At 44.1% G+C, this 26,202-nt stretch overlaps 1 protein-coding gene across 1 annotated transcript in view; it reads left to right on the forward strand.

The window, feature by feature from the left end:
• The first annotated feature begins 123 nt into the window (after positions 1-123).
• LOC135898625 (pyridoxal-dependent decarboxylase domain-containing protein 1) overlaps positions 124-26,202 on the forward strand; it is a 36,421-nt gene continuing 10,342 nt past the window's right edge. The window contains exons 1-13 of the mRNA XM_065427675.1: positions 124-282; positions 6,675-6,778; positions 8,249-8,329; positions 9,302-9,394; positions 12,133-12,285; positions 12,899-13,091; positions 13,607-13,675; positions 15,995-16,201; positions 17,720-17,791; positions 20,411-20,566; positions 21,747-21,797; positions 23,386-23,463; positions 25,546-25,785. Of these exons, the coding sequence (XP_065283747.1) occupies positions 172-282; positions 6,675-6,778; positions 8,249-8,329; positions 9,302-9,394; positions 12,133-12,285; positions 12,899-13,091; positions 13,607-13,675; positions 15,995-16,201; positions 17,720-17,791; positions 20,411-20,566; positions 21,747-21,797; positions 23,386-23,463; positions 25,546-25,785 (1,608 nt within the window). The 5' untranslated portion in view covers positions 124-171. The remainder of the gene's footprint in view (positions 283-6,674; positions 6,779-8,248; positions 8,330-9,301; positions 9,395-12,132; positions 12,286-12,898; positions 13,092-13,606; positions 13,676-15,994; positions 16,202-17,719; positions 17,792-20,410; positions 20,567-21,746; positions 21,798-23,385; positions 23,464-25,545; positions 25,786-26,202) is intronic.

Genomic DNA, 26,202 nt, shown 5'->3' on the forward strand with positions numbered 1-26,202 from the left:
ATAAAATTTATCTGCATTACTTTGTTTTATTCTCCTTGTGCGCTTGGGAGTGGGTACACCGAAAGGTGGAAATTAGGCCGACGCTTCCTGAATCGTCTCCATGGCAACATGCGCGACGGAAGTTGACATGGGAAGTGACGTCTCGGATGCCAGCGTGTCTTGAGGGCAGCAATGGCGGACAGCGGCGGCGATCGTGGCGGTGTCGTAGCTTCCAACGTCGCCCCTGCCGACTCTCCGACGTCCGGCGACGGCCAAGACTCGAAGAAATCAGACATGGGAGACGTGAGTGACGTCTGTCTCGTTCCCGAAGCCAGAGTAGTTGTCTTTTGACGTCCAACGCCACGCGCAGTTTCGGGTTCTGCGATCCTTAGGTGGTGGGTTTGGTTGTCAACGTCGTTCCATTCCTATGCGTTCGAATCCGGGTCTGGTGCTATTGCTTTTAAAGCGACCTTTGAACTCATTTTTTTTTTCAACGAAGCGCTCTGGCTCGCAGGCTCACCCTACAGACACGAGTCGCTAGATGCAAATGATCGTTTTCGCGCTCGACTCGCCGCCTTGCTTTTTTTTCTTGTTGCGGCAATCAGCTTCCGCCTGCACGAGAACACACCTCTCTGGTCGGGAGGTCGTGGCGTACGTATGCAACCAGCTTGGTTAGGTGCTTTGCTTTCGTTTTTCTTAACCCTGTTGCGAACCCTCGCGCAGTCCTCGATGGCCTTCGCCGTCCCTCTTCTTTTTTTTAGCCGGTGTACGGCACGCCTCGTTTACCCCGCAGCGATTGCGCTCCGGCTTGTTTGCGTCGTCAACGTCGACGCGCGCCGGTACGCTGCTTCGTCGGGACACGCATGTGCACCTTGCACGATCTGAAGTCATGTTTACTCATATCTTACTTCGTCGCGAAGGCTGGCGGTAGCTTGTGTCATAACTCGGCAGCCGAGCCAGAGATCAGCCATATGAAAAACCGGCACACGGGGAGCATAAAAGATCGTACTTTCGGGTGTGAGAAAGCGAAACTAGTCGTGGATGGACGGTGCTGTGCGAGATTTGTAACTACGCCCGACGTCGGGAGAACGCGCGGTCAGACGTTTGCGCTCCGGAATTTAAACGTGGTTTACTGGGATCTCTCATTCTTTCTTTTTCAAAAGTTTCTTCGGAGCAGCTGCGCGACCTTTTTATGTGCGCGCGAAGATGTCAGCTTAGTTCTCCTTTTCTTTATTTATTTCTTATTTTTCTTTTAGGCGACGGACGTCCCCGTAGAAAGGAGCGCGGCTTGAAAGGCAACTAACGAGGGCGCGCCACTTGAAGCGGGGGTTTTGGTGGCGCGTCTGGTTTACGGGCCTTTGTGGGCCCTTTCGCGCAAGAACAAACGTTTGAAAGAAGCGTCATGCAGGCGCACTTAACTCAAAAGGGCAGAAGTAGTTTAAGAAGTAATTTGTGCCCGAGAGCGCAAGCCTTTCAGGCGACACCGACTCGGAAGGAGGGTTCCACTTGCTAATAATCAACGTAATGCGCGTCTCTAGAAATCGGAGAAGGAGGACTTGTGTATACATGCGCTAGCCAGTTACGTTGGTTTATTGCCGTGACGTCACGGCGGGGACGAACTCTTTTCAGTGTCGGCGTCTCGCGGGAACTATGTTTTGGAGCGCTGAGGCGCAGACGACAAGTGCAGTGCGGTCTTTCTGGGCGGAGCTTGTGCTGCATTCTGAGGTGGTGTGTAGGGTAACAGGGTAATCATGCGTGCACCGTACGTACGAGCTTGTGCTGAATTCGTAGGTGGCGTGTAGCAACAGGGTAATCATGTGCACACGCGTACGGTTGACCTCCCTACCCTTCCTCCTCCTCATTAAGTGGTGTAGCTTGAATAGCGTCCTAAGAAAATTGGCATACCTTCAGTGCAGGCTATTCTGTCGCTGCAGGCAGCTCAGCCGGCGCTGCAAATCTCAGTTGTGTCTTTTCTGTTGCGTTGTGTGTGCCATAATTTTGCTTTGCCAAGGACAGCGTCTGCCTTTGGTGTATTCACTTGCTTCAACCATGGTCTCCGAGACTGCGTGCGTTGACAGCTTTTGCTCTGACCGTCCCATTCGGCATGCTCCCCAGCAAAAAAGTACAATCTGGTGTGTACGCCCATCTGGCCACTATTAGCCTAGGGCTCTGGCGTCCGTGGGGGCGGCCGTAGAAGGCAGGCCGCGCTAAGTCTCAACATGCGCATTGCTTATCTTTTCACGCATTGCAAAAGATTTTTGCAGCATATATCGTAGGCACTTTTTCAGCTTTGACTCAAACATTTTGCCATCTTAACTGCTTAGTCCTTTTGTGCCTTTCTATATCCTTACCATTGATTTTGTGGTAACCTATAGTCCGTACTTATGTTTATGAATAAATTTTTCTAAACAGGTTATATGTGGTTTCACACACCATCCATTGTCTGTGAAGTGGTAGCTTATCGTAGATAACAGAGTTTAATTGCCAACTGCCTAGTTCTTTTTTTCTTTGCAATTGACATTGCAATGATTCAGCAATAGCTATGGCAATTTTCGGGTTTTGTATGCCTACTCTGTAGTGCGATAATGTCTGTGTAATATTTATGAGCATCCTTCCCTACTTACTTTTTTCCTATTTTGAGTTTGATGTAGCGTTCTATTCCATTGGGTGAATAAAGCTTGTGTTGTGTTGATGCTTTTTGTGCCTTGTTGAATGACACTTGTTTTACGTTGATGTAGCCATAGTTTTCCGTTGTAAATTTTGTATTGACTGTATTGGCATCGCACACTATTTATGCGGTGTAAATGCTTTCTGTTACGTGATGTTTTCTTTTTTTGCTTTGTTGAAGAGCACTTGTATTATGCTGATGTATTCCCCTTTTGCCAATGCCTTCTGAAGGCATGTAAGACGTTCGTAAATAAATATACAAAAAGACAAACATGCCATAAGCGGACATGTGGAAAAGAGACTGCTATTTTGTGTTTTACATAGTTAAAATTTTAATCAATGCCGTTTTTAGGTATGATAATGCCTGCTTGGACAACAACTACATGTGTCAATGAAGCAGTAAATAATCGCATAATTTATCATTTCGTGCTTGGTCCACAATTTCTCTCCTCAGCTTTGAGACTGCAGCACGTAGCAGGTACTGGCATGGCAACTCGCGTAGCAAAACACTGCTAGTATAAACCTTGTATAGTATTGTTGGTACTCACACGCTCTGGTTTTTATTAATAATATTTTTGCTTCATCTTTTGTGAATGCTGATAATGTATGGAAAAGCCCATTAGAGAGGAATTTAGTAAACTAACCTTCATTTCTAAAGGTACAGATAGCTTCCATCTGTAGTGAATAAATATGTTCCTAATTGTTCACACTGCTTCCGCCATTGCTGCACAGCCTTTTATGGCGAAGCATTTAGTGCGACCGGAAGCGCTCGAAAAGCTTGAACGTATGTATTAACAGTGTCCTGGGAGAACTAGATCGTTCGCAGAATTTTGTTTAGTGCTTAAAGGAACCCTAAGAAGAAAAACAATTTGAGCTGCGCATTAGTATATTTTTCTTCTACAATACCAAATAAAGTTACCCGTACTGCGAGACGACACTTGGTCGCCTCGAAAAGATGCAAAAGCAAGAAGACGGAAGGCGACGCTGCTTTGAAGTTACCACACTAAATGCCCCATGACATCATGGATTTTGAGGGTGGTGTCTCGGGCCTATATGAATTTTTATTAGTAAACATGGGCTATACTGTATCCTAAATGATCCAAAAACAGAACTTGGCAAATTTCCAGAATTTTCACTTCACAAAAAACAGCTGAGGTTGGAGCAAACACCCTAAAATCCATGACGTTAACGCTGACATACCAGCTCTGGGTTCCTGGCGTGAAATTGAAAAAAAAAAAAGTTATCTTGGCTCTTCATTTTCTCTTCCACTACTGTAGTCAACCTATAGATATATATTATGCGAAATAAACGAAACTAGAGTTATTCAAGAAGACTTTATCAATCTAAAAATATGGAGTGTTTCTCTTTAGTGTCCTTTTAAGATGAACTGATGGGCTAGTTGACAATTCATGACTTAGTTATCAGCAGTGCACTTATAGAAACATGGGCAAAAAAAAAAAAAATGTAAGGGCACACACAAAGTGCTGAATTTCTTTAACACTTCGTTTTTTTGTGTCATTTTTTTCCATTGTACTGTTTATAACTAAGCTATATTTATAGGAAATGTTAGCAGCAGTGCACACAAATATTTTAAAGCATGTTGGGTAATTAAAGGCTAAATGACAATTACTAAGCCTTTGTTTTTTTACCTGTCTATAGGGGTTATTAAACTCGCGAAGTTTCCCCATTGCCTAAAGAAAAAAAAACAGCAAAAGGTTGCGACAATTTTATGTTTGCAGAGAATGGGGGCCATGTTATGGGGGACATGCATCAAAAGCTTGAAAAGCATATATTACAAACCATGTGGAACGCTTGCCCAATGTCCTGAAAGAACTCAACATGCCATGCAGCTGACACTCTGAGCGAATGAGGGGCATATTATGCGTAATGCATGGGTAAAAAAACTTTGAGAATGTTAGGTAAGTGCAGTCATTGAGAAAAACTCCTTAATCAAGTGCCTGAAGTTGTGATGTGGCTGTTATCAGCTGTGTTTCCCGATGTCCCAAGAGAACTGTGGCATACCATCGAGTTTGTATTCTGCGAAAGTATGGGTCATAGTAAGTGTAATGTGTATTGAAATGTCAGCATATCATTGCATAATGATGAGCTTTGGAAATAAATACTCAACCCTCATTGTCTAAATCTTATATTTTCTCAAATCTTCTTATGTTATACAAGGTTCATAGTCGATTTCGCCAGTGTCTTCCCTGGATTAAATGAGGTATACCTTGTATATATGTTGTGAAAATAAGGCTAATATCATGCCCAATGTGTAGGCAAAGTACAAAGTGTCTGCATTAAGTGCAGCCTTCACAGTAAATTACGTGTCCAAGCGCTCTGGAGCATTACAACTGTGTTTCATTAATGGCATAGAATTTAGCACAGTGTACTGAGAGAACTGTACTTGCCACCAAGGTCGAATTCGGTGAAAGCGGAGGGAATGTTATGGCCAATGAGCATGCGAAGTAAAATGCGAGTTGTTAAATTATAGTCAATGCAAAAATTGCTTCAGCAGGAGCTTGATAGCATGAGTGGGCCATTATTGCTTTCTAGTGTCTTAATTGTGCACGACACCAAGCTCAAATTCAGCAAAAACAGGGCTTATATTGGGTATGATGCAGGAAGATGTTTAACGTTTCTAATGTTTGCAAGTAATTACTGGGATATTTGACCATTTTCTGCCTATTTTTGCACATTCCACGAGGAATAGTATGTTTACCTGATGACCTCGGCGAACTAAATGACATACTTGTTTGATGTTTGGTGAAAATAAGGGGGGGGGGGGGGGGCGAATGCGTTGACAAAATTGAGAGAGGGTCACTTGCGGCCTTCTGAGTAAATTATGTATGCAAGTGCTCCGGAACATTGCCAGTGTATTTTATGAACGACACAGATTTCAGCCCGCCGTCCTAAAACTGCCACCGGGATGAAATTTGGTTTAAAAAGAAAGAAGAGGGTGAAGTAGGCGGCACTATAGCCAACGCTCATGCGTAGTTAAATGTGTGTTCTTAAATTACAGCCTTTGTAATTGCAGCCGATGTGATTCATTGTGGGCTCAATGATCCGCTACGTTTCCCAATGTTCCAAGAAGGCTATGACACAGTCTTCACACTCGTTGAACTCGTGCCATGATTGCTTAGTGGCTTTGGCATTGGGCTGCTAAGCATGAGGCTGCAGTATCAAATTCTGGCCGTGGTGGCTGCATTTTGAGGTGTGCGAAATGCAATAACGCCCATGCCCAGTACATCATGTGCATGTTAAAAGAAGTCCAGGTGGTTGGAATCATTCCGGAGTCCCCCACTACGACGCGCTTCATAATCAGATTGTGGTTTCGGCACTTAGAACCCCAGAATATATAAGGTGTGTAATGTGCAACGTGTGGAGAAGCAATAACATCTCTGGAATAATTGGAAGCTTTGCAAATAAAGTTCGAACCGTCATTCTCTCCCTTACCACGCATTATGTGAGATGCCTGTGGTGTCCTTGATGAACTTAGGAAAGTGATGCGTAGGAAAAGTTCAATTGAGCACACCATCCTGGGAGGACTATGAGCCACCGAAGTAAAATTTGGTTAAACGGTGGAACATTATGGCTGATGTGCAAGTTAAACGTGCGTGGGTGAAGTACAGCCTTGGTTTAAAATTCCTTATGTAAAACTAAGAACAGCTGGGCAAGTTAGTGCGGTAACATGATGCAACAGCTCTAAAGACGAACGCAAAGTGTAGAAACAAATGGAATTTTAATACTCAAACGCATTGTATGTGGTCAACAGTGCAAACAGATGTGTCCTATGCTGGTAACATTTTAAATTGTGTGTGTTAATTATAAGCAATTGAAGTTCATAATGCAACTGCTTGATAAGAATATTTATGACTCTGCATCAAGGGTGTTGGGCTGTTTGTGGCGCATCAGGCATGGTTCACATGATGCTTGACAGTGTCATTTTTCGATTTGCAGAACTGTGGCCTATGGTGGGTTTATGTTGTGCTGTTTTGGTTTCATTTGTTTGTTTGCATCATCAACCGCAGGACCTGAGGGGAGGCAAACCTGAGCTTAGCGCATGCAACGACCCTGTACAGGAGCTGCTCAACATGGCAGCTGGCGCTGTCAATCAGATGGAGACAACCCACACGTGAGTCTTTGCTGTCACTTGTTGGAGAGATCGACAGGAAAATACTGTTTTTGGATGTTGATGAAATTTTCTTACTTGCAGAGATTTATATGTACTTGCAAACTCTCCAGAATTTTCCATAACGTTCATGTAATCGAGCTTGTACAACGAATTTATGAATGTTTCATTAAGTGTAGTGAGAAGTGAACTCTGAAAGTGAAAAAATTTCCCCCTTTGGTCTCTAGCCATGCCCTTCGATGTCTTCTGATTGTGAAGCCGCTCTGTTTGTTTGCTGCATCTAAAGATGAATTGTCGTTAATAAAGCGCTTATGTATCTGACAAGTGCGTACCATTAACCCCCCTCCCCCTTCTGGTGTTGCTCTCAGCTTTTTTACGAATTTTAAACTTCACAATTTGGCTGGTGTGTTTGTATAATGAATCCTATCCAGCTTTCTGTGCTGGCACCTGTTGCTAGAAATGTGATGTTTGTCATGGAATGTGACAACAACAGTAGTGGCAGTCGCTCCGGCAAGTCATAACACTGCCATACGTACAGCGGCTTCTCATGATGAGGTTCAAGCTGAGCAATGAATTCACACAATGAATTAAAGTTTCACTCATTGAACAGCCCTGTTCAGAACTGCGCATATTTTTTTGCATTGTAAGTACCTGCAGGATCTTGTTTTACTAAATACAAAAGAAATGTACTGAAAAGTTTTTGAGATGTAAAGGCTTCTAGATTTTCTTGTTTCTTAAACAAGACACTGTCCTTTGCATCTTACATCTGCAAAGCTACTATTCTGAAACCAATAGTGAGATGTGAGGTCTGCCCTGGCAAAAACAAAGAAGCCACCAGGAAAAAAAGTGACTGTATTTTGCTGTTTATAAAGTATTTTCTTGACTTCGAGGAACTGTGCTCAAATGCCAGTTAATCAGTGTATTGTAAATGAAACACACAGTACACAGGTGCTACCACATAGAATGTTTCATTCCTTAACACTAAAATCAATGAATGCTTCATCCTTCTCTTCTATTTTTATTTCATCTTTCACCCTAATCATCTGGAATAGCCTTTTGGGCATTTCACTAGGCTAACATCTCAACACTTCATTAAAGTCTTTCTCTTTCAAAGCCATAGTTGCATCTTGTATTATAAGCCAAGCTGGGATTTGTAGTCGTTTGAATTGAAATGGCCAACTGGCTAACTCAGCTCCGAGTCGTAATGAAGCGTTTTTGAATTGAATAACATTTTCGCATGTGTGTCATGAAGGGACGCATCCGTTCTCATCGCTAAAAGAAAAGGGAAGTCGCTGCCATTAACTCTGGTTTGTTTCCTCAAGACTGTATTTAAACATTGTGCATTTGTAGATGCAATCCCAAACTCGTATTTGATGTTTGGAGATGCGTTCTTTCACGCTAACTTTGCAGTGTGTGTTGCTTTGACTGGTGCTTGAAACAGTGGGATGCTGCTTTTTTTGCGCGCTTCCACAGGAAGCAGTGTCTTGGTGGCGGTGACGAGGCGGAAGCCCGCAAAGATGCGCACAAGCACGTTCCTGGCCCTCTTCAGGCAATGTGAGCGTTCCCTGTTCCTTCTTTCCAAACCGCACCGACACGAATGTTTTTGATTTGTATTTTTTAGCATCACATCACGAAGCTCATCTGTGTTTCTTTGAGTTGCTAAAATCACTGAAACAAATAATCAATGAGCCAGCTAATAGAGCAGTTATCAAACAGGCATTCAGTCGTCCAATGTATGGATCGATATCTATACATTTTATCTATTGTATGTATGTTTGAAGAAACCTGTTATAAAGAAATGCCAGCATCAGCGTACCTTTAATAATTTAATACTATAGCTGTTTCCATGAACCAATTTTGGTTTTGGTTCAAAGGAAGCTGACACACGATGATGTCATGACACATTGCTTTTCTCTGCCACTGCAGTCACTGCAGATGCCACATTCTTGCACCGGTGTGCCATGCATTTTGAAGGCCGTGCGCAGGCTTTGCAGCGGCGGCGCTAGATGGTGCTAATCAGTCATGAGATGACAAGAACTGCAGGTTCCACACTGCCTTTGTGCAAATTGGAAACAGGATTTGCCGATTCATTCATTAAATAAAAGTGTGTTGATGTAGTAAGCATTCGTTGTTTTCTTTATACCATTGATATTTTGACATTTGATTAATTCAGACATTCCTTTTGTCCCTTGAAATCTGAATTAACAAGGTTGTACTGTACGTACGTGCATGTATACATACCTCTTGCACGTGGGACTGTATTGCTTGTAGTAGCTCATAGAGGGGTTGGCTTTTCTGCAGTCATTGTCACCTGGTGGTTGAGCTCACCGCATATTTAAGCGTGGAAGTTAGTGGGGTGTGGGGAATAAAGAAGTCATGTTGTAACATGCTGTCGTCGGCCAGTAATTTCATACACAGAAGACAATGCTGCATTGTATCTGTCTGAGCATGGCAATTACAACTATGCTCATACTGAACGTGCCGCGCACTCTTGATTTTCACTTTTTGTTTTTTGCATTCTCCCAGGGCCCTGTCGCTGGACGACATACGAGCGAGCCTGGAGAACATTGTGCAGCAGCATTGCTTGACGCAGTCGTCTCACATGAGGAGCTTGCCTGGGTGAGGAATCTTTGGAGCCCCCATTTTATATATTTTTTTTCCTAATTGAGAGCAGCTTTCTTGAATGCATCCAACAACACTTGGTCACCTTGTGAGGCACTTTGAGTAAGGTGCGATATTCCTTATTAAACACTGCCACTCTGTACCACTTGCTGTACCATCATGTGTGTAAGCTTCCTTAAACTGCACCTGCACTTTACACTGCGCTTTACACTTTACAGGGCCTGAAAAATAAATGTTTGTGCCAAACTACCAAATCCAAATATCTGCGCGCAGAAAGAAATTATGGTCTAAATTTATTCAAACAAGCCTGTAAAATTATCCATTAATGTCAAAGCTCTTGCTCTGGAAATAGCGTGTGTTTTGGCAATATGTACTGCTTTCACAGCTGCTAGCTGTTACAAAGTCGAACAGGATGCTGCAGTGAAAGTGGTAAAGGCTGAACAGAGAGAAACACTGTTGTTCCGCAAGCTGTGTTCTGTGCTGATAATTGTGCAGAGTTGAATTTCGCAGGTGTATGAGCAGATTTTAGATTTTTTTTGTTTCTTGAAGGTTGTAATTGAAGGTGCTGCTTTTACATATATGCAGGGGTGGATTACATGCATGAAACAGTGGTGCTGTGCCGACACCATTCAGTGAATTACATGGTTAGGTTACTCTGAAATCGCTCGACATGTACTGGGTGCATATTTTTAGCTTCTCTTACGTAAGGACCATCTTTGTATGCCCTTTGCTGTGGCAATTGTCTCATCACTGTGGCGATCACCACCATAAGTTTTGGCCTGCTTGAGGAGCCCCGAGTGGCTACTACTGTCGAACCCTACTATAACGAAAGCCTAAGACAACGAAATTTGGGCCGCAACAAAATATTAGCTCATAGGATTCATTGTACGTCGTATCTCTTGACAATGGAACGTCACTAAACTGCAATCCTGCGTCAACGAAACCTTCCAGAACATTAGACCCAATATTAGTATTGTCTACCTGCGTAATACTAAGAGAGTACAAGAAGTGCACAAATCCACTTTCTCCCCACTCCACTTTTTTTAAATGCCGTCGCAGTGCGATTGCGAGGCTGCCGCCATTTTTGCCTTTAAAAACAGCCGAATGCCGGAAGTCATCGCATGCACCAGAACCCCGTCATGGCCTCCCATCTTCGTGGTCCGTTTCAAATAGCATGGCCGCATGTTGCGTACCTAGCGCTGTGCATAATCTGCAGCTTGTTGAGAAAAGTGCAGCAATAACAGAAATCCACGCCCCACCGCCGTGGACTTGCTTGTGGTGCTTGAAATGGCGGCACCCCTCTGGCCGTGTTTGAGCGACCGTCCCAGAATGTGCGTCCCTTGCTGCAAGAATGCTAGTTTCGTTACCGACCGCCCAACGGGCATCGCACGCGGGTTCAATGTTGGTGGACGTAAGGTTTACGGGAAGGGGCCACATTCTCGGTCGGTTGCTTTCAGGGATAAGAGCTCCGATCACTTCCGCGCTTGGCACCGGACGCGTTGGCGTCTGCGGGCGACAGAGCGCACTGGAAGAACACTGTTGTGGGCATGACGACCACTGTGGCTCGGCGCCCAGTGCCAAGTTGCACAAAATGTCATGAAAGTGATGTATCTGCAAAAGCTATCATCCAAGAATACCGACACCGACGTATGGGGCACACTTTGTGCTGTCAGCAATACTATTCTAGAGTCTCTAGCAAGGCTTGCCAAAGTGGGCTAATGGAGTTATGACTGTAAAGTTTTTTTGACTGTAAAATTTGCTTTCACTTTGCCTGCTGATTTCGTTTTTGCGGGGTTCAAATATGTTTGAGACTGCAGTTATAATGAGGATGCGGAACATCACGCAGCAATTTGCAAGGTGAACTGGCGCAGTAATTCAGCTTGTTTGTTTTTCATTCCCTGGTTTGTCATAATTTATTGTATTCTATCGAACAAATGTAATTTGTTTTTGTTTGTAGTGAACTTTTGTTCATAGTGAAGTTGAGATTACATTTATAAATATTTTGTCTTGATCTGCTGTTGTATGACCTGCCATCTAATGAATACTGCTAGCAAAAGACGAAAAAGAAAATGACAAGACAGCAAATGGTTTGTTTGTTTATAAATGAATCTTCCATGACAGATTAGTTCTGTGTAAGCCTGCAAGGTAGGAGAAGGTCCATAAAAGGGAAAATTGTTGTCCACCTGAATTTAGCACGAAACCGCAGTCGGGTGGACGACAATTTTTCTTTCATGAACCTTCCTCCACCTTGTGCGCTGATCTGCCATATTCAGTGACCTTGTTTTCAAGTTGTCAATTAATTCGGCCTCACTCTGTGAACTGCTAGCCTCCTGGTTAGCTAAGACATTAGGACTTCTCAGGAAAGGCGTTGTTCCCAGGTTCAATTTCTGGACCAGGACAAATTTTTCAACTTTCTTTTTTTCTGAAACCCATATTTGGCCGTCCTTTTTTGTAATTGCTTCAGAGCGCAAGAAAGCACACACAGATACACAAACACCCAAGAAAGGCCTCCTTTTTCCACACAAGCGTTTGTGTGAAAAGATAAAGGTTTTCTTGTGTATGTGCGTGTTTGCATCTGTTTGTGTGTGCATGCGTGCTTGGGTGTGTTTTCTTGCGCCCTGGTGATGTTGCCAAGATAAATTGCCTATTAGCCCAGCTACAAGTTCTTTCTGGGTGCCCTTTGTAGTCTCATGCTACAGTAGGGCGGATGCCAACTTTCATAATAAATGTCCCAGAGAAATGCTGCGGCGACTGGACGACGCTGGCAAGGCCGTGGTCGCATCGCACTCTCTGGCCGCCTACCTCTCCACGCTGGAAGCCGCTGTGCTGCGCAAGGTGACGGCACGCATCGTCTCCGACACAGGGCTCTGGGTGTCGCGTCTCTTTAGGTAAGGGGCCGGGAATGGCTGCACCTCTACAATAGCTAATTCATACTTGCCAACTCTCTAGAATTTTTCGTAAAGTTTGCGCATGTGGGCTCGTTGTACGATTTTACGAATGTTGCGCCATGTTTTACAAAAAGTAAATTCTGGTAATGAAAATGCTGAGTTGTTCAAGAATGGGGAGGGGGCACAAGATTGAAAAAAAAAAGAAGAAAAAATTCATGCCAAATTGTGGCAGTGCGAGATACTGTACTATACTGTTAACTGTTATACTGTACTATACTGCACTATACTGCTTTCTTTGAGCAAATTTATTCACTACATGTTCCTGAAGCAGGCAGAATCGGCAGCAGCAAAGCTGCTGAGAAAGTCTGGGCGATCTGAAGACATAAGCACTTACGTATGCTGAGGCCAGAGTCCTTAAGAATGCTTTTCTTGACAACGCTGTCAAGGTCAAGGAAAGCACTTGCCCTGACGAAGGCAACTTGTTCCTTGCTAAAACGTTGGCTCCACAGGCACCCCTTGTTCAACACACCCTTGATTGCTCCAGTGACGATGTTCCTGCGTTTTCTTAGGCTCGTGCGCCCGTCATTGCCCACATTTTCGTTCACGCATACAGGTTCTTCGACTCGTCCGTGTTCTTCCACGAGGAGTCGCGGGAGGGGCTGGTGCGCGTCTGCCGCCTTGCCCTGCACGCCAAGTACCCACGCCTGGCCCAGGGGGAGGGCTTCCAGGCGCTGGCCTCGCGGCCCCCCGTGCTGTACATCGGGGCGCACACCCGCACCAGCCTCGGACACCACCTCTGTTCTCAGGTAAGCGTCAGAGCGAATCTCTGTTTGAGAAGGGGAAACACAGTTGAACATAGATATGCCGAGGTTGTGGGTACACACCTCAGAAAAGTTTGCACCCTTTGGGGCTTGTCTTGTCCCACAACAGTTAATCGTCAGCTGTCTCGCCCTTGTTTCCTTCCTTTAACGCTGCAAGCACGGTACTTCCAGGTCAGGAGCGGCATGTGCGTTATCAGTGTGGCATAGTATTTTCGACAGGAAAGTAGCGAGCGCTGAGTTCAAAAAAAAAAAAGGAAATGCAAGCGAGGCAGATGACGATTATCGTTGTGGGACAAAGTGCCCCCCAAAGGGTGCAAACCTTTTGAAGAGTGTATATTGAACTGTTGCTCAAGTTTTATAGGAAACGAAAAGAAAAAAGAGGACGGGACACAGTGCTCTGTCCTGTCCTCTTTTTTTTTTCTTGTGCAGTTTTAGCTGACTTTGGTTTGAGTTTGACTGAGTTTGGTAGTTGCTACATGTGGCACTGACATTCTGTGCAGCTGGGACTTCCCATCTCCTGCCTCAGGATGATTCCCCTCACAGGGACACCTGGCTCCCTCTATCAGACGGTAGGTGGCGGTCATTGTTTTACTTCCAATGTGCTGTTACGGGGACCGCCATGCGTAGGCAGCATCACCGTTTATTCTCGCAAGTTTCTGCGATGTTGCTCCTCCTCTGAGTCGGCATTCTCACCGTAGTAGTGTGCGAGGCGCCTGATTCGTTGCATGGTGCTGCTTGTACATCTCGCGATTCGGTAAAATTTGTTGCTGGTTGAGTTGGCTGGAGAAGGGATGCAAATTAGCGCAACTTGGAAACAAAGACCTAAAGGTGCCCTGAAATACATTTTGAAAATAGTAAGAGATTGTTCAATTCAATTCAATTCTTTATTCAACATCGTCTTGAGGATGTTGGGTGCATCGACAAAAAGCCAGAAGAAAGGCTTGACAGAGGTCGACGCACCCTACAATGACTTGGCAACAGCATCTTAGTGTATCATACAGCATGTATAAAGCATTTGCAATAATAACATTGACACAAATGAAACAGTATTTGAACATTACAGGCAAAAACAAAAGCAAGCACAAAGCACTGTGACATAAGTGTCAGCGGTACATAAATTAACATCAATTCACAGCGCGTTATTTAACGTCTGTGGAAGAATGTGCGGATCTGTACCCTGCTTGCAGCAGGCAATTGACAGTCTCGTGTCGAAAATAGCAAAAAATCACTTTCTGTCACTTCTGCAGTGTCATATTGCAATGTCATTGGAAGCAGCTGGACCGATTACACGATTGTTGGCAGATTTCGTGATTGCGAGAACATTCTTAGTAATACTTGAAGGATTCGAAAAATTTTTGCCTCATGAGATTTGTTGGACGATGTCTTTTAATAGTGAGACCATTCTGTGATAAGTTAGAAAAGTGTTTCAGGGCCCCTTTTAATAAAGAGGGAGCAGGAAGGATTATCTCCATGAGGCAGTGCCCACGTGTGTGCATGTGACTTGTGTGTGCCAGTTCTGTCATGGGGTGTCTAAGAAAATGTAGAAAACATTGAGCTTCAGACTTATTAAACTCCCTGCACACGTAGTGTTCCACTTCAATGTGCTGTGCATTGCTACAGATGACCACTTTGCTGAAGGCACCATCATGCTAGAAGGGACACATGATGTGCATTGTCCCTGCAGCAATGTTGAAATAATCATTTTTCTTTTCTTGTAACGTATGCATTCAATAATTGAATTGTGCATGTGCCTTATTTAGCCTGTGATTCAATTGCTTTTATGCAAAAACTGAGCATTACTGAGTGGAAAATAAACATATATTGAATCAATCTTTAACATGGTGACTCATTAAAAATGCACAAAGAACTATCCTACCACCCTGTCTTTCTTGCAATGGAGTGTCGAATGCCTTGGAATAAAGTTGTCTAAATTTTATACATTTATACGCAGTTCATCCCAATCTGCTCCTGAAGAGGTTATATTAAAAGAAGGATAGTACGGTCACCCATTGGTAATTCGGACTTGATGGGGACTGCCAGAGTCCAAATAATTGGGAGTCTTAAATGCCAGATTGACTTGAAAATATGCTACATTATTTCACTAGTGGGCAAAAAGGTGTGCCATGTTCTCGGGTCATCACTCTCAGGGATACGTTCAGTTTCGTGGGACTAGCAGAAGATGCATCGGTGTCTACGAGTGACGCCATTCTTGGCAAGTGCGAAGCATAGCATCTTATCATGGTGTGAAAACGCTGCCACCCATTGACACGCCTGGTGCTATTTGCATGAAATATTGCAAACATGAAAGCGTCTTCAAAAAAGGCCGAGTGATCATCCAAGAATACGGCCCGAGTTTGTCAAGGAATTGTTTCCTGCACATGTGCTTGCCTGTGGTGTGGACATTCTATGGCCACGATTTTCTAGCAATGTTTTTTTTGCAATTCCTTCTGGTGCTTTTCGCGCTTTGTCAGTGGCTAGAGGGACACTACTGACACGTTATTGCCGGGAGCAGGTGGCCACGAACGGTAGATAGGAGCAGCATAGAATTGAGTGGAAGACATTGCCACAAAATCAAGGCACGTGTCTCGACCATTGTCATACTGTTGCTACGGATACACGGAAATACCGAATTCACATGTCGATTCTAACACCGGCTAGGCTTAGCTAGTTTTGGTTTCGAGGAGGCACCGGTGACCATGCAGGCGATGTGTCAAAACGAAAGTATCGCTGTTTTTTGCTCGACTCGGTGGCCAAATTGGCACACGATCGTGCAGTTGTCAAGATGTCAATAACCTTGACAGTCACGTTAAAGAGCTTGGCGGCCGTTTTGAGTGCTTCCTTGCACCTCTGCCTCCTCGCCTCCACCTTTCTTCCACCTTGTTTTCCAGGACCTCGCGGCACTGGAGCAGAGGATGGACGAGGACGTGGCGCAGGGTCGGGTGCCCACGCTGGTGGTGGTCAGCGCGGGCTCGCCAGCCATCGGCCTGGTCGATCCCCTGCAGGGACTGCAGGACCTGTGCAAGCGGCACGAGGCATGGCTGCACGTCGAGGGCCACGCGCTCGCCGCGCTCTGCCTCGTCTCGGTACCCAACTTGGTATGTGCGTGCGTGGCTTCACAGTCGAGCCAGAGGGGTTGAACGTGCTCTTGTACCCAATGCTCACAGTCGGTGCACCAAGCACAACCTCAGTAAAAGAATGGATGAAAATATTGTAGACACAAAAGTAGGGGTGTGCGAGGTGTGCAAATGCTTGAGTATCCCCTAGTCGAATCGAATAGTGAATGTTAAAATAATTTGATTCAGGAATCAAATTTATATTATTAGATTTTTCGAATATTTGATGTATTCGGTGTAGAGACCCACACAGTGCCACATGTTGCATAGGCTGTGGAGCTCCTCATGCTAGATGCCACCGAAACGAGCATTTTACTTCATTTTCGGTGTCAAAGAGCCGTGGAACGTGCCGTGAATGGGTGACCCCGGGTAGTAGACTTTGTCACTGTGAGAACAGCGGTGCATCCGCCTCCGTTGGTACATGGTTCGGCTGGGTCGACAAGACCGATTAAAATGATAATGTGACATGGACAGAGGCATTGGCAACAAAAGCAGCAAGTATTTTGTAAAGCGCGACAGCATGTGCAAAGATGGAGCTGATCAGCTGCCCATAGGCATGCGGATGGTGTTGTATATACGGGGATGAATTTCACTCCGCTTCAACAGCGGTCAATCTAATCCGCAGGCATGATCTCGGGAGCGATCACTGATGAGCCACCTCTAAGAACATATTAGTTGTAAGGATTCTGCGATAGCATGTGGCCCATCCATTAGTTCATTAGGCCTAATCCTATTCCATTAGGCCTAATGGTAGCACATTAGGCCTAATCGGCTCTGCTTCAGCTGGTGCCGGTGACTATAGTTGTATGGTGTCGTATGGATGCAGATCTATTTGCAGCAGCCACGCAACACTCAGAAAGCCGACAAATTGCCTTGAAAACGAAAGTGAATGCATGGAGTGGCTACAAAGTTTTGCACTGCTGCCATCTGAGACACCCTATGGCAGCCTCTTCATTGACACAGATCGGTCTCTTTTTGTAGCTAGCTTCGCATGACTAGCCATGGATGTACTTGGTGGGCACAAAAGTGTCAAGGCCAGTTGCATGGATTTGTGTGGACGGCGGATGAACGAGGAGGAGGGGGGGTAGTGGATGTTGTGCAAACTTCTGGACATTGGACATCTGCTGTAATTGCAACAGTATAGCCAAAGAGCACAGCTGTCGTCGTACTGTCGTGGTACAGATGAGTGCCTGTGGCTCGCGCATGGTGAGTTCGAAGGTCTTCAGACACGCGTGGTACGTTTGGCTGCAAAAGTGACAGATCCGAACGGACGCACCATCTCGCTCTGCTCCATCGCCTGTAAGGGAAGTGTGAAAATAAGTGTGCTGTGACAACAGGTGCTTGTTTAGCTTAGATGCTCGTTATGGATAGGTTCTACCAGAATTTTTACACGACAGTTGTTTGATTTGTTCCTAGCGTGAATACTTGCTGTATGGTTGGCTGCAATGAGACCGAAAAGTGAAAGTGAGAATAGCTTTTCGTATTCTTTTCTCTTTGCAGCCGGCTCGTACTGGAGACAGCGTGTCCCTCCCCCTTGGCACCTGGCTAGGCCTACCATCTGTGCCCTACGTTGTATCCTTCAGACATTTGCTAACAAATTGGAGACTGTCTCGTGATAATGGCGGCAGCGCATTGACATACTATAAAGAAAAGGAACCACAAACAGATTAGGACACATTTTTTGTGCTTCTGTGTGGTGCCAATGCAATTTTGCTTTGTATCCGTGGTTTGGGTCCACACTGTCGTGGGCAGCCAGGTGGGCGGCAGTGTAGAATTGTAGTCATTGAGTTATTGCCTATAACAAGTTGTCCTGCTGTATAGCTTCCCATTCACCTTTAATTTGTCTGGGATAGTGCAGCTGTTCAAGTGTAGTAGGCTGAAACCCATGCCTCGTGGGCACAAAAAGCGACATGAACAGCTCAGTCCATTAAAGTGAAATGTCCTGAAAACTTCATGCAGCTTGCAGCGTAGTGGGTTCGTGCAACTCATTAGGCTGTTGAACGCATAGTGTGTGTATCGTCGCACTCAATGTTAGTAGTTATTGCTAAGACACATTGGCATAAACACAGTAATTCACATTTCTGAAGTAACATAAAATACTATATGTAAAATGTCTTTCTATTAAAGCTTTTAGCAGCATTTCTAGCACTTTTACTCCCTAAAATCTTTTTTAATTACACTATGATTGCAAATTACTGCACTCACTGCAGATGTTACCGTCACGCAGTTCATTTAAGAAATGAACGTTCACTAGCAACTTTAAATACAGTAAACGCTCGTTAACTCTGACATGTCAAATGACCGGGCAAACCAAAATATTTTTTGTTCTCACGGTATCAACCTATGTGTTTGTCGCCCTGTGTCTCGAAGTCTTTGTGATGAATTCCGGATATCTTGAAATCTCAATTTCGAAAATACCTGGGAAAAGGCAGCAGGGCAGCGTCACTTGCATCCCGTTTCACCTAGCAGCAACTCGTTAGTCTCGTCTTGCAACGATTTGCGTGCAACGCTTCGAATTATGTAGATGTAAACTGCAGTTGAGTCTGCCAAACTTTTTAGTGACTTCGGATCATATGTTTTCTCAGTGAGTAAGTATTTTTCCTGCATTTTTTTCCAGAAGGTGTGATACAAGGGTCTACTGTATTGCATTAGGCTCAGTCGTCTTGACTCCGCTGAGCACGCTGTCTTGGCTCAGTGCCAGTAAGGCCATTGCTGTAGACGCAGATATTTTCAGTACCGATGCACCCACATAAAACATAGAAACAGAGATTTTTAATGAAGACAGAGAAGATATGGTGAAGGCTAAACTGCAATACATACATGCGTACACACACACACACACACACACACACACGCACGCACACGCACGCACGCACACACACACACACACACACATACACACACACACACCTATTTATAGGCTCCTATTTGTTGCCACTCCATTTTGAAGGTGATACCAATAGAAATCATCGTCATCATCATTCTTACACCAGCCAGCCATGACGCACATCATGTATCTTAACAGCGTATGCTTGGGCCTAGTTTATTGTACTTATTCAATTAGGAGGTGGCCACAATTGTAAGGCGAGGATGCAGATCGGGGACCTGGGAAAAATAGCTTAAGTATGCATGCTCGTTGCCGTAAAGCAACACTTAAAGGGGAAATTTGCACTCCTGTGAAGTGATCCGTCAAGGAAAAATTCGCATATAACCTGCACCCGGTTCTTACGGTTAAATTTTTTAAGTTCACAATGCAGGTAATACACACAAAAGTGGGGTGCTGCCTCACCTGCCATGCCTTATTGCTGGAATTTGTGCTGCCGTCTAAAATCTGGATTGCCGTAAATGTGGCGCTGTTTCTATCACATCGAAATAGGAAGTAAAGCCATCAACCTCACATGTAAGGCGAGGAGGGGGGGGGGGGGGGGTATGGGGGGTGACTTTTCAGCTAAGAATTCTGAGAAAAAAGAAACCTTGCCTTATAGTTGAATAAGTACGCAATTTTTTTTTTACTGGCATAGATGGACTATGTTGTATCCTAAAAGAGTCAAAATACTGAGCTTGGCAAGTATTGAGAAGTTTTACTGCGCTACCAGAGCTCCTGAAAAGTTAACTTGAAGTCTGCAATGCCATACTGACGAGCCGGTGTGGGTGTTTCGGTGCAAAAACTTTGAAGTTTGACCTTCGTTTCCTCTTCTAGTAGTCAACCCCCTTTGGCAAAATTAATTAATATAAAGTTTCGAAAGAATACTTTATTAGTCTAGCTTGATGAAGTGTTTATATTTAGTTTTGCTTTAACTTTGTAGTGCTCAAACACAGTTCAACATTAGGGAAAATGAAAACAACTTGTTCACCTTTATTTCTGGCCATAGAAACAGAAAGGCAACAGAAAAAGAAAAATAGAAATGTTACTTGAGTTAGAACTTCACTACTGTAGTCATTGATCAGTAATTGGTTTTCTCAGCTATCAATTACTGGAAACTTGCTCCAGCATATTAAAAATGCTATTTATAGGCTATCCGTTACATTCCCAGTACCTAAGTCAGAATTTCGAGGTGTCAAACTCGGCACGTTATATCTAATATGATACGCTGGGCCTCAGAGGGTTAACGACATGGCGCCTGTGTGAAATGTGTGTCGGGCATTTCCTGTCTGTGCTGTTTGCCGCTCTTCCTTGACGATTCGTCAAAGACTCTCTACAAGACGAGCGAGGCAGCCCTGGCACACGCGGCCGGCCTGAGTTCGTTCAGCGTGCACAGCAAGCTGCAGTGCCTCCCCCTGTGGGTGGGGCTGCAGAGCCTCGGACACCAGGGCCTCCTGCAGCGGGTGCTTCACTGTCTGCGCCTGGTGAGTGGCGTCGTTGCTTTTCGTTCAACAAGCGATAAAAGACGGGCAGCTCCGAGTCAGTGACTGTGCTAACGCTTTGCTGGGCTAGTTTGTTCGTACTTATCACGATGTAATGTATAACCCTTTTTTCTAATTTTTCAAGTACGCTTCTCTGCGCTGCGCATTTGCCCAACAGGTGGCAGCGCCGGTCGTCGTTGAAATGAACAACAAAATTCTAATTGTGCTGGGGCTTGTCTCTTATGTTTGTTTTCGTTACCAGAGCCACGTTGATATTTCCCATCTCGTAAGACAAGTAAACTGTGTACACAAGAATGACCACGCCGCCATTAGTCGAGCAAACCACCTTGCAGGAAAGCAACCTTTACAATTATGGAAAAGGTCTGTAGGACATGAAACAATGTGTAGGCCAAGACAGGAAAGAGCATCGCTCGCGACTGAGTTTATTCATAGCAGATAGATTCCCTGTTGTAGGGAACATTGCAGCATGCGCAATTATGCCATGGTGAGGAAATTGCAAAACTGCATTCCTATTCCAACACACAGTAAAAAAAAAAAAAATTGTTCAGTACTGCGCAGAGCCAGCGCTGAACATCAGTTCTTTGACTGTATGTCACAACTGGCATGCACTTTTGCAGTTTCATCGCTGTGGTCTGACTGCGGTGCGCAAATGTGTTTTTGCACGTGTTGGCACCTTCCCTGTAAAAGTGAACCTGTCTGCTATGAATAAACTTGGTTACAAGAGGTGCTCTTTCTTTCCATTTATTTCTGATTGCGCTAAGCAGCTCCGTTATCACCATGTGCGCCCCTTTTCATGACATACCGATATCGGTCGTACGGTCGATTGAATGTTGACAGAAGCGCTGCTTACGATTAGTCGTCTCTCCGACATCACTGCACTTGTAAGTGATTGTTGTCACGTAGTGGCCCTTTAAGAAGGTAGACGCAACCAGGAAATGCCACTTTATGTTTTCAGGGACATCGTGAAAGTTGCAGCTCTCAGTTGCAGCTCTCAGTTGCACCAGATGTGCAAGTCAGGAACAATACCTTAAAAAAACGTACACTTTGACATTGCTACAAGCTTTCTATTTTTTTCTAGTATAAAGGAAATTTTGGCGACGTGTGAGCGACTGCTGTCTGTTGAAGAATAGTTTGCTACATCTTTTTGTTTTTATTTGTGCAGAGTGAAATGTTACGGGAACGGCTGGACCAGATGCCGGAAATTGAAGTCGTGGTAAGTTGGAGCTGTATCACCATGGGGCAGCCTTTGATGTAGCTGCATTTTTAAAGAGCATTTGAAATGGGCTACACGTTCGGGAGTTTGGTAGTTTGACACGCTTTGTGTAGTCAGTTTGTTGACATGGTTACACAGGATTTTTAGACCACTGTGTTGCAGGATTGGACTGCTGAAAAAAAAAAAATTATTGGATGCGAACAAATGTTGACTTTCAATTACGGGATAGTTGGGTGCACATTGTTTATAGTAGATTGTTAGCTGCTGGCCGAGGGCATAGGCAAAAGTTGGTCCAATACACGTAGCCATGTGACCTCGCACCATGGGAGTTCAGTGGATGTGGAATTTGTTACTGAACACAAGGTTGTGGGTTTGGTCCCAAGCCACTGTAATAGCATTTGGGGAGGTGAGGTGTGTACACCGGTGCTGTACTTCAGTTTAAATGCATGTCAAGCAACTTCTTGTGTTTAAAATTAAGAATCCCTACACTAGTCTCTCTAGCTTCTGTGCTGATTTGGGACGTTGACCGAACCATATCAAATAGATCAGTCAGTGAATCAATCCGGAAATGCCCCAGTTGCCTGGTGATCAATGATGGAATAAAAGAAGGGCTCATGTACTTAAGGGGACGCTTTCGATTCTGGTCTCCTATCTAAATTCATGGGAAAGGAGAAATTATGTTTCTCGGCAACCAGTGCATCAAATTTGATGGAAGTTTGTTATATTTAAAAGGAAAAACTTGGAGTCTAATGACTGTTGGAGGCAGATTTTTTATTCAGGCTGTAAACTATTTAGTAAAAATTCTTCAAATCACAAATTTTCAGAAAAAGAAACTGTGAAGTTTCCAACTCTCTTACTCGGCAATCAAATATGATACCACAATTCTTGAAATTGACAAAACTGGTGTTAGTATATACATACATGGCTCTAAGCAAGCCATAATTTTTCAGTAGGACTTTGCAAAATCGTTGTACACATTGTAACAAATTCACTTAGGATATAAATCAACCTATCGAATTTGTCTGCTTTGAACGTTGTAATAGATGCAGTTTACAGAAGTCTGATATCTATTTCTAGTGCAGAATGATATCTTTGTAAACGTCGTGCTTCTATTTTTTCAACCTTACCGTATCGGCAATTTTTGTAAGGAAATTCAGGCCCTAAATCTTTATTCTGCTCTCAACAGCCACGAGAATTTAACTTTCTCTCTCATGTAACAAATATTAAAATCGGCCCGGGGTTTATCTCAGAGAAGCATTTCTGCATTTTACATGTACTTAAATGGGCAGGCCTGAGCTAAAGCTTCCTCATAAGATTTAGGTGCACCTTAAAGTACCCCAGGTGGTCAAAATTAATCTTGAGCTCCCATAACACCATATATCTCTATAGTCCCTTTGCTGCTTTAGTGTGTTAAACTTGATAAATAAATCAATGAATCAAGATTGTATTTCGCCTTGCTTGCGGTGAGAAGTCATGCCTAAAGTTAAACCCAATCAATCTGTGAACCTAGGTCACATATTGATTTGCTTGGAGTGCTGAACCCTGCCTAAAACTATGCATCTAGCTCATGACTGTGTCTATTCCATAGGGCAGGCCCCGGGCAGTGTCGAAAGAAGGGCAGGTGCTTTCTCTGGCTGATGTGGTGACCAAGTCTGTGGGAACTCTGGTATGAACCGTGCTTTCTGCTTCTTTTCTAATTCCTCACATTGCTGATACGTAAGTGTGGCTTAATACATTGTGAGGTCAAAAATGTTATTGTTTGCCCTAGATGTACTTTCATGTTTTGTAAGAATATTTCAGATCTTGCAGATTATAACGGGTTAAGCATAATGACTTCATACTGCAAGGCTGCTGCATTGCTGCTTCTGATTTACGGAACTGAGGGGGTGACGTGGTCCTAGAGACCATTTTTGTTCTTTCTTGGCCAGATTTAGTAAGACTGACTAAGTTTAAGTGCATTTTCTTTAAAGCAGCGTTGAAGTCATTGTTTTTCTTTTTCATTTTCATGCAAGTCAGGCAAGTTGAAAGAATGATGAAAACAATTTTTATTGTTTGTAAAAACTATATATGAGGAAAATAAACTATTAATACATTTTGTTGTTGTATGGCTCTCTACTAGGACAAGGTTAAATATAGTTTATAAAGCATAAAGATAATTATTTTTACATGATCATCATAGTGCTTCTGCCAATCACTAGAAGGTGGGGGTAACACTGCAATGTTTTGTGTTCATTATCTCGTATTGAGATCAGATGCAAGGAAGAATCTCTCTTCCTCGTGGCAGCCTTTCTGTACCCTCTCTGTGCCAGGACTATGCATAATGTGGTCCATAAACTTATTCTTTATCCTTACGTAAGTATGGCACAGAAATGGTGTCATAATTGTAAAAAAAAAAAGCTTAATCAAAATGTTGAACTGGGCAAGTTGTTGTGCCTTTATTATTAGGAAAACTGCGAAGGGACAAAAATGACAGAACACAGGATCGCTTGCAGTTTCAAATGTGTCGAGGCCTAAGAGAGAAACTTCCGGGATGGCTGCACCACCTATCGGTGCTGTGAAAAAAATGGGCACTATTTCCCTTGACCCCACTATTACGCTAACATTAAACCAAAACTGTCTACTGTAATATCCCGAGTCAGCTACCCCCCCTCCCCCCCCCCCCAGCAACGTGAAGTTCATAGAAAATGTTGGGCAGGCCTGCAGTGTCCGGGACCAAAGAAAAAACAAACAAACAAAAAAAACTAGAAAATGATTTTTCTTTTTTTGCTGCATCTAGCGTGCCTTGACAAGAGATATACTCAACTTTTGTCACGGAATGTTATCTTGTATCCCAAAAGAATGAAGAAAGGCATCTGAGTTACAAGCTAGCAAAGTGACCAGTGCCAAAAGGTGATAAGGATGTGAGCAGTAAGCAAAAACTGGTGTGCGTGCGTGCAATGCGGTGGCTGACTGGGTGTCTGGGTGGCATGGACGACACACCGCTCGACCTAAACTGAGCGTGACGAACCACGAATGGCTTTCACGGAGGAACTGGAAGAAAAAAAGGCAGCAACACCACTGGCAGCGGCAGAGATAGTGTGAATACGGAATGCAAAACTGCAGCTTGAATAGACCCCCTTCGAAAGAAAGCACCACCTGTTGCATAGAATTGCAACTACTGCCCAGGTGCATGAACAAAACGGTTTCTTTGTGAGGTTATTTTTCATAAATTGCGAGGCCCACGATTTACGTTCTCTATGATTGGCCGATGATGTGGTGGTCTTGAAGTAATAAATTCTTTTCCTAAAGGAAGGGGGGAGGGCAATGTCTTGGGATGTTATGGTAATATCTGCCTCTAATGTACCTTCAGCTTTGGTAAAGCCTTGATAGTCCCAGCCATGATAGTCCCTCAAGATGGAAGGCAAGTACGGTTACCTACCAAGCTCACATACCCCGGTTGGTCAGAATTAACCAAAAGCATTGTTTTGTTTTGTTTTGCTTGTTTTTCATTGGCTCAATAAACTCTACACTGAAAACGGCCCCAAAAGAAGAAGAAGAAGAAAAAAAGAAGATGCTGAAATAAAGAGATGATGACTGTCACTTGTACTGTCTGCTTGCTTGTCTGCATCTCCTGTGCTGCTTTTTGTAGAAAAAGCTAATCAACTGGGCCAAATCAACAGCTTACTCGACTCGTTGAGCTTCATTGACTAATCATTTCTCCAGCGTAAACAGTAGTGAGATGTACAGCGGTGTGGTGTCCCTGTTCCAGCTGCTGTTTGACGTCGTCGTGCCTGTGGTGACGTTCCGGTACCTGCCGGAAGAGGCCTTGCTGGAGGGGGTGGAGGAGGAGGAAACTCAGGAGGAAGAGTCGACGGAGGTCTCGTCGGAGACCGAGTCAAAGCGCAACACGCCGGACGAGGCCGCCAGGGAGAAGGCGGAGACGGAGGCAGTCCTGGAGGACGACCCATCCGTGCACGACACGTCATATCGCAACAATCTCAACTCTTGGGTGGGCACTTTCAAAGTGTGCTGTACTCTGTTTCGTATTTGGTAGGCAGCGTTGCTAAAACTACGCAAGTAGTGCGGTTACAGAAATGTATCATTGCGCACATTTTGTAGTGAAAGGGCGTCTGCTTTGGAATAACGTCTTGATATAATGTAACAATTACATGTGGAGTTAACTTTATGTCAAAAAATTTATTATTTGTGTACCTTGTGCTGCACTATTTTGCACTAGTATGTGATGCCCTATTTTTGTTGCTGATGTGGGCGGTGCGCTGTGGAAGCTATACACGAATTACATTTGTGCAACCGTACAGACGTGTCATTCCGCTTGAGCTTTTGTGCTTAACAGGTTCATATCTGCTCTCTCTTCTATGTGACAATTGCTTCATATATTGTGACTGTAGTGTACGAAGTCAACCTT

The sequence above is a fragment of the Dermacentor albipictus genome, chromosome 8 (genome assembly GCF_038994185.2).
Source record: "Dermacentor albipictus isolate Rhodes 1998 colony chromosome 8, USDA_Dalb.pri_finalv2, whole genome shotgun sequence".
NCBI lineage: Eukaryota > Metazoa > Arthropoda > Arachnida > Ixodida > Ixodidae > Dermacentor > Dermacentor albipictus.